The sequence below is a fragment of the Cinclus cinclus genome, chromosome 1 (genome assembly GCF_963662255.1).
Source record: "Cinclus cinclus chromosome 1, bCinCin1.1, whole genome shotgun sequence".
Taxonomy (NCBI): domain Eukaryota; kingdom Metazoa; phylum Chordata; class Aves; order Passeriformes; family Cinclidae; genus Cinclus; species Cinclus cinclus.
Genome location: NC_085046.1, coordinates 41914223 through 41922831, shown reverse-complemented (window position 1 = coordinate 41922831; position 8609 = coordinate 41914223). Strand labels below are relative to the sequence as shown.

The 8609-nt window shown below is 44.5% G+C and overlaps 1 protein-coding gene across 1 annotated transcript; it reads left to right on the top strand.

Moving 5' to 3' along the window:
- Nucleotides 1-3077: 3077 nt before the first annotated feature.
- RPL14 (ribosomal protein L14) lies at nt 3078-7251 on the top strand. Its single transcript, XM_062496647.1, has 6 exons — nt 3078-3130; nt 3821-3922; nt 4447-4541; nt 5925-6024; nt 6389-6442; nt 6978-7251. The coding sequence occupies exons 1-6, from the start codon at nt 3128-3130 to the stop codon at nt 7149-7151; spliced, it is 528 nt and encodes a 175-aa protein (XP_062352631.1). The 5' UTR covers nt 3078-3127; the 3' UTR covers nt 7152-7251.
- The last annotated feature ends 1358 nt before the right edge of the window (nt 7252-8609 follow it).

The window sequence follows — 8609 nt, the reverse complement described above, 5'->3', positions numbered from 1 at the left end:
TCAACACTCGAGCCTGTCTTAAACAGAGCTATATCTTTTGGTACCATGGAGACCCCAAAATGCCTCTGGTCTTGTACATAAGATTTGCTTTGGAGGAATAACACAGTGCTTTCACACTTCAGTAGCTGAACCTAAATTTAAATATCTCATAGTTGACTCCAGAAGACACTGCAGTTTTCAGTGTCCTTTTCTGACTTTCAGAGCAATGCTTTTTGCAGGTTCTCATACTGAAACCCTGACCTATATACCCCACATATTGCTGGTCTCAGACAGTAGCAGTCCGTACTGGTTTGACATGTGTATGTTATTTCAGCTGTCTGGATAGAGTCTCAGATCTAAACATTCCATTAACGTGTTAAGCCCTTCTTTCAAGGCCAAGAGGAACAAGACCCAGTCTCCAGGCTGGAAAACACCTTTTTTGTGTGGGTTCAGGAAGGTATTGCTGGAGCTGCAGTCATGGCAGCCTTTCCCCTGTCCTTCAGCAGCACTGGGATCCACCAGGCAGGTGCTTCTGCCAAATATATTGACTCCAGAGCTTTCCTACAAGTGCTGCTGCCTTCATGCAGCAAAAAGCTGGCTTCCTTGAAAGCCCAGGCATTCTTCAGCAAACCTCACACTCCCTTAAATAACAGGACTATCTCAGCTTCATCTATTCCCAGTATTAATTAGGGGATAGATAAGAGAACAGTGGCGAGTATTTTTACCCATAAATGATGTTTTTTATTTCAGTCTTTTGTTTCTATATTGCCTTCTTACTTATGTTTGGTTGTGGGGTTGAGGTTGTTTTGTGTTTTTTTCATAGGCTGACAGATGGTTTGAAGGGAGCTAAATATCTTTTTCAATGAAAAAAAGAAAAAAAGTGATTTTTTCAAGTGGATCAATAGGGCTCTGTCCCTTCTCTACTGATATAATTCTAAGTCTTGTCAATTTTACTGGAGTAGCAATAAAGTAAAAGGTATTATAAGATGATGAAGAACTCTGTGGCATCAAAGCTATATCTGATAAAGCATAAAATTTACTTCAGAGTGCATGGACATTATAGAGACTGGCAGGAGGTATTTTGTGTGATGGATCCGTAACTGCAGTTACTGGTGAAAATAAGCCCAGACAGTTGGATGAGAGCATTAAAATGTTTCCTTTAGTTGCCAAATTTCTGTGGAAAATTGTGTTCTGGAATATTTACTTGCCCTACAAAACGTTTTGTGAGTGGCAGAGCCATTCAGATGTGGTTTTACACAAATGGAACACACTTGGAAGTCAGTCTCTGTACAGCTGGCAGCTAAAGAACAAGTAAATTTGTTCAAAAACCATTTGGACTTCCAGATGTACTTGGATAGGCCCAGTATATGTTCAAAGAATAAAATTCCCCCTGTGAACCACTTTGTTTGCTTAGTAGTTCCCTTTTGTCCTTATGTATATAGTCTCTCTCAGTGTCACCAGGGATATATCCACCTGCTCTGTCATACCTCTCCTGGCAGTTTCAGGTGGAAAAGCTGAGTGTGTTGAACTTCCAGCCAAGCAGCTTCAGTGACCACAGCTAACTCCTCCCCCAGGTGTGATCTGGAACCAGAACAACAGGCCAGATTCCTGTCCTGCTGTCTAGAACTGAAAGGATCTCTGGGAGATACAGGGAAGTTGACAACACTTGGAAATGTGTACAAACCAGAGGTTATCTTTTTCTACTCTTCAGTGCCTGCTTATGAACAACATTGTGAAAAGTTAAGCCAGGTGTACTGTTTATTTCTAGCATGTTTCCCCTCCCTCTACAAGTAATTTCATATTGGTAGAAAAGCTATTGTTAACAGAGGTAGGAAATCTCTGAAATGCTATTCTAGGGGGTGGAAATTTGCAAGGTGCAAAACTGATCCAGGTTCTGAAGTGGACAGGACTTGTTATCTCCTGAATGCCATGCTGTCAGCAAGAAAGTCCTGATGGTTAAAAGCAAGCCACTCTTCTTTTTTTAAAAATATATTATGTATATGTATATGTATATGTATATGTATATGTATATGTATATGTATATGTATATGTATATGTATATGTATATGTGCTGTCTGTTCCACTGATAAGGCCTCCTTTCCTGCTGATTAGGCTTGAAAGTTGTGGTCATTTCACCCCAGCCAGCAACCAAGCCCCAGGCAGGCGCTCATTCACTCCCCCACCAGCAGGATCAGGGTGAGAATGGAAGGGTAAAAGCTGGAAAACTCATGAGTTGAGATAAAGACAGTTTAATAGGGAAAGTAAAAACCACACACACAAATAAATAAAAAACAAATAACTAATTCATTGCTCCTCATGGGCAGGCTGCTGTACAGGAGAGCAGGGCTCCATCATACGTAGTGGTGACTTGGGAACGCAAACACCAAATCACTCCAAATGTCCTCCCCCTTCCTCCCCCACTTTATAAACTGAGCACGATGCCATAAAGCCTGGAATATGCCTTAGGTCAGTTTGGGTCACCTGTCCCAGCTGTGTCTACTCCCAGCCTCCCATGCACAGCCTCCCATGCACTCCCAAATTCCTTGCCAGTCCAGCAGTGTGGAAAGCAGAAAAGGCCTTGGCTGTGTGCAAGTCCTGCTCAGCAATAATGAGCACATCTCCACACTATCAACCCTGTGTTCAGCACAAATACAAAACACAGCCTCACACGAGCCACTGGGAAGAAAGTTAGCTCTACCAGCCGAAAGCGGCACGATGCACACATCCTCTTACATCAAAGAACATTCTGGCTTCAGACAATCTCGGCGTATCCCACACTTCGCAGTACAGGCTGGGCTCACGCTGGGCGGCGGAGGACCCCAGAGAGGGACAGGAAAGTGCAGCGCCTACGGAGGAGGATGGGACGTGCAGGTGGCTAGAGAAGAACTGATCCTTCTGGAAAAGACCTCCCGCCGCCGCGGAGTCCGACGGACAGAGGACACGGACGGGCACGGGAGACCACGGACGGCAAAGAGAACGGACGGGAACGCGCCCGAAGCCGCTGGGACGCCACAGCGCATGCGCGAGGCCGTTCCACGGCGGGGGTCCCCGCGGCCGCCCCGCCCCGCGCACGCGCAGCGGCGGAGCCGAGGCGACTTCCGGGCGCCGGTGGGGCCGTCCCGCCCTCTCTGCTGCTGCGGCCGCCATCATGGTACGTACGGCCATGCCCCGCTCCGCCGGCCGGGCGGCCCCGCCGCGCTCCCGCCGCATCCCGCCTGCCGCCCCAGCGCTCCCGCCCGCACCTTCCTGCGCCGGCGCCCGCGGCGGCGGCGGGGAGCCCGCGCCCGCCTCACCCGCGCTAGGCCAGGGCCGCGCTCCGCGTGTTCTGCGGGCTCGGGCAGGGCCGGGCTCGGAGCGCGGCGTGAGCGTGGCCCCATGGCTCAAGCGCAGCGGTTTCGTGCAGTTAGAAAGATTTCCAGGAGCTGGAGGGAACTTAGAGGAAAGAGAGGGCAGGACTATTCACGGGAGCATGTGGTGACGGGACGACAAGGAGAATGGCTTCAAACAGAGATAGTAGGTTTAGATTAGATAGTAGGAAAAAAAATCTTTACTGTGGGGGTGTTTACGCACTGAAACAGGTTGGCCAGAGAATTTGTAGTGCCCTGTCCCTGCAAGTGTTAAAGACCTGGTTGGATGGAGGTCTGAGTAACCTGATGAAGTGGAAGATGTCCCTGCCCGCAGCAGGGTGGTTGGGACTAGGTGATCTTTTAAGGTCTCTGTCCAACCCAGACCATTCTGTGATTTATTTGGGGAGCTCTTCTAAAGGCTCTCAGAGCCTCGAATCTGAAAATGGCCTTGGGTGTGTTCTTACCTAACTGTCCATTCCTGCCTGCTCTCCCAGGTGTTCAAGCGCTTCGTGGAGATCGGCAGAGTTGCCTTCATCTCCTTTGGGCCACATGCTGGCAAACTGGTGGCCATCGTGGATGTTATTGACCAAAATAGGGTAAGTTGTGAGTGCTGTGGCTGTGTTTCTTCCTTTCTGCCTTAACAGAAGCTTATGTACTAAGGCTGTGTGTATTGACTTCAATATAAATTTTGTTTTCAAATAAGTGATAGAAGAATAGGATTTAACAGCTGTTGTGTTGAAACCTTTAGGAGCATGCTTTTTCCCACCAGCAAGTGATACATGCCCTCTCTGCTGTGTTTCTTATGAATGGAATGGCATTAATGCATGTGTAAAGTGAATATTTGGGCTAGGGCACTCTTCCTGTGCACATCTTAGTTTTGTGTGCCTTTTTTTTTTTTTAAATTCAGTGTGGGTTTTTTTGTCAGAGGCCGGCTTTTAAAATTCATGTGGAGATTGGGTTTTACAGGCAAGACTTAACAATCTCCACTTTTGTTTGCATAATATGTGTTTCAGTTTTGGATCAGTGTTGTCAATATACCATTCATACATTAGGAAGCAGCGGTCTAAATCAAATGAAATGGGAAAACTGCAAACCCCCCACATTTGTTTCCCTTTTTCAGGCACTGGTGGATGGCCCCTGCAGTGGTGTCAGGAGGCAGGCCATGCCCTTCAAGTGCATGCAGCTAACTGACTTTGTCCTGAAGTTCCCACACAGGTGAGTTGGCATCTTTCTTGACCTGTGTAAAAAAACCACATGCTGTTACTTGAGGACTGATCCTTGCTAAGTCTAGAAAGTTCAGACAGTAGTGGATTAACAGTAAAAATCAGGCAGACTGTGATACCATAGTTGAATATGTTTAGGTTTTCATTGCCAGTGTTGACTGATAGCTGCTGTTCAGGAGCAAAGGAAGTCTCACAGCAGTCTCACAGGTAGTTCTGTGATGGGTGATGTGGGGGAAGGCAATGTAAATGCTGCTGCAGTTTTGCTTTTGCTACTGCTGAAGTCATCTTCAGGCATTAAATAGGTTCCCTGCCCGCAGAACTACACTGGAATTGCAGGAGGCTGAACTCATTCTGTTCTTTTAGCTCAGTTGACGTATGAACTTATGTAATTTAGAACCAAAAAAGGGCGGTGCTTCTGATCCTGAAGCAGTGCTAGATAACTGCTCATTTGAACAAGTGAAGTGGACTGGGAGCAGATCTCTGAGGTCCATGATCAGTGGCATGGAGTCTGGTTGGAGGTCTGTCACCTCTGGTGTCCCCCCAGGGTTCAATAGTGGGCCCAGTATTGTTTAACTTACTCATCAGTAATGAGTATGAATGAAGGGGCAGAGGCCTCCTCAGCAAGTTCATTGATGACACAAAGCTGGGAGGGGTGGCTGGTATCCCAGAATGCTGAGCTGCCATTCAAAATGATCTCAACAGGTTGGAGAGACAGGCAGAGAGGAAAGTTTGGAAGTTCAACAAGGGCAGGTGGATGGTCCTGCACCCAGGGAACAATAATCCGAAGCACCTGTACAGGCTTGAGGCCAGCATGCAAGAAAGCAGCTCTGCAGAGAAGGATCTGGGGGTCCTGGTGGACAACTGTCCACAAGCCAGCAGTGTTCTTGTGGCCAAGAAGGCCAGTGTTATCCTGGGGGCATTAGGAAGAGTGCAGCCAGCAGGGCAAGGGAGGTGATACTGCCCTGGTGAGGCCTCACCTGGAGTGCTGTGTCCAGTTTCGGGTTCCTCAGGAGAAGAGAGATGTGGATCTCCTGGAGCTCAGGTGATGCAGCACTGGAACAGGTTGCCCAACCCTCTGGACACAGTCCTGTGCCATGTGCTCTAGGATGGCCCTGCTTGAGCAGGGAGGTTGGTGCAGGTGACCCTGTTGTGGTCCCTTCCAACCAGACCCATTCTGTGATTCTGTCAGTTCTAGTGAAGCATTTATTCAGCAAAACTTTAATTAGGCCACAGAGATGCATGTGTCATTGACTTGAAGTAAGGTATCTGAAGGAATGTAGTCATCTTGCCTTGAATAAAATTTGGGAGGCCAGCATCAAGGAGTACCTCTTTTTAATAAAGACCCTGAATATGATTTTGTGACTGTTCAATGCAGTGCTCGTCAGAAGTGTGTGCGACTTGCCTGGGAAAAGGAAAATATAAATGAAAAATGGTCAGCGACAAGATGGGCGAAGAAGATTGAAGCCCGAGAAAAGGTAACAGTGTTTCGCTGGGTGAGGAGTACATGTTGCACTCCTGTTTTGTAAAATTAGGTACAGTCTAAAGGCTGCATGTTTTCAATAGCAAGCTAGGATTAAAGATAGACAAGGCATAGGTTTTTAACTTAACAGCTTAAACTTGTGTTTTAACACTGAGTGTGATTTTGTTCAGTTACTTCTATAGCCTCTTTTCCTGCATGTATTTTCCTGCATCCCAGGGTGGTGCAAAGGCCTTAGTGAGCTGGTTCCAGAAGTGCAGCTAAACCTCATTTGGAGACAATGAGTTACTTCTGGAATGCTTTGGAACACTGAGCTTTACTACTTGTATATATCAGTTTCATGACTGATTCTTTTCACACAGAAAGCCAAGATGACTGACTTTGATCGCTACAAGGTGATGAAAGCGAAGAGAATGGTAAGTGCTTGAGTGCTGCTTCTTTATGGAGTTAATGCTTGTAACTCTCACTTTAGAGTCACATCCAGTGTTAGTAGCCTTACTTCCACAGCTGGCTTGGGTTACAGGGTGGCACTGTGGGTGTGAATGCATTGAATTTTCCATGCTTCTTTGTATATCACCGCGTTCTCTTCTATGGTTGGTCAGACTTGAATGCGTGTAATCCATATGTCAGTCCTCCCAAGTTACAGCTAAGGAAGGAGTTGCCTGCTGATAAAATCAAATATTCTGGGTGGGTTGCTAACAGCAGTATTTTACCCTGTAATGAAAATCATTATGCATGAAATACTGAGATGCCTGAGCTACCAACTGCTTGGTAGATTGGAACAGTTTCAGGTTGAATTTGATATTTCAGATATAATACATGGTAATGGGTGGCAATAAAAGAGGCAGAATCTGAAAGCTTAGAATTTGAATTAACACACAGTATTTGAACTCTTCCACTTTTCGTTCTGATAAAGTGTAAACATTTTATTTTTATTTTTTTTTTTAACAGAGAAACAGAATCATCAAGCATGAAATGAAGAAGCTCCAGAGGATGGCTTCTAAAAAAGGCAAGAAGCCTGGGAAACCAGAGAAGGCAGCAAAGGGTAAAAAGCCAGAGAAAGCACCGAAGGCTAAGAAGCCAGAGAAGGCACCAGCACCGAAGGCACAGAAGGCGCAGAAATAAAATGAACTTCTCATTGTGTATAACTCTGTGTCCTCGTTCTGATTTTAAAATTACAGACATTTGATTCAAATTGTAATCATATGTTTGTTTTTATTTCTGACCAAGAGTTGTGTGTCTCTTTTTTTAATATGTCCAGGTTTTGGATTCCAGTGTTCCCCAGGAACATGCAGAAATGCTTTTGCCATGCTATGCCCAGTACTCTATACCTAATGCCAGTTGAAACAATTGCATTCCCAATTATTTGAAGTAGGTTAGATCCTGACATTTAAAAGCAGTCTGCTATTTGAATTGGTTGGGAGTTCAACCAATACAAATTCAGCCAAATACAAAACTACTTGCACGGTCTTGAGTGTAAAATACATGAAAATAATTACACTGATAGTTATGTATAAATTCAGGTATATGCTGAAAGGATGTGTTGTGGTTAGAAAACAAGAATGCCAGTGTTTGAAAAACTTGACAAATTGCTGTTCAAACACTAAATCGTTTTCTAGAAAACTTCCAACATTTTTAAATATTGACCTGGAGCACTCAGATGCTTCAGCTGTCAAACACTATAGTTACCCTGTAAGTGCAGTTAATTTGTGATGTATTAACAAGGTGGAAATTACCGGCATGTATTTCAGTATGCTTGCTTTTCAGAATGTTTAAGGGTAAGATTTTGTGTCAAGACCTGAGGTTAACTCCATTTCCTTTAACTGTGCAGCATATAATTTCCACTATTTAATCAAGTAGAAGAGAGCATGACCTAAAAATCAGTTCATCTGAAATACTGAACTGCTCAATTTAGTCTTTGCATCGTAAAATAATGTTTACAAATCTGTGTCAGCATCCATGTAATTTCCTGTGTTTCCTCCTTTAGTTTCTTTGCAGGAGATAACGTTTTTTTTCACATTGAATGGAGAAATCTTTTAAGTCTGAGGTGTCTGGTAATTTGAAAGCAAATTACTTTTTCAGCCAAATATAAATTGGAGTAGGAAATACATATTTTTAAAAATGAAGGCTGTGAGACCTTTATTTTGTCATATGCATACTCAAATATGTGTTGTCAACTAGACTGATAAGCGTATGTTGTTAAAAATGTGTGCTTTAATTATTTACATGGTTAGTGCTGCTTTCAGCCAGCGTTAGGCATACCCAAACCCTTAGATGTATACAGTGTTGTCTTGAGCTACTTATGTATCCTTGGAAATAGTGTTCAAGCACGTGGTTGATAGGAAGGGATATAACTGCTAAAGGGGAAAAAAATTCAGAAATTATGCAAATTGGGACTAAAAAGCCATGTTCAAGTATCTGGAGACCTTGATTTTTAACTTGGATTTTGAAGTGATTAAATCCACCTCCTCTGAAACTCTAACTTGAAAGTAACTTTAAAGTTCTATCAACCTGGAGGTCCTTTAAGGTGAAAGATTTGTCCCTCGCAGTTCTTGATTTTTTTATGTACTGCTGTTAAGCTTG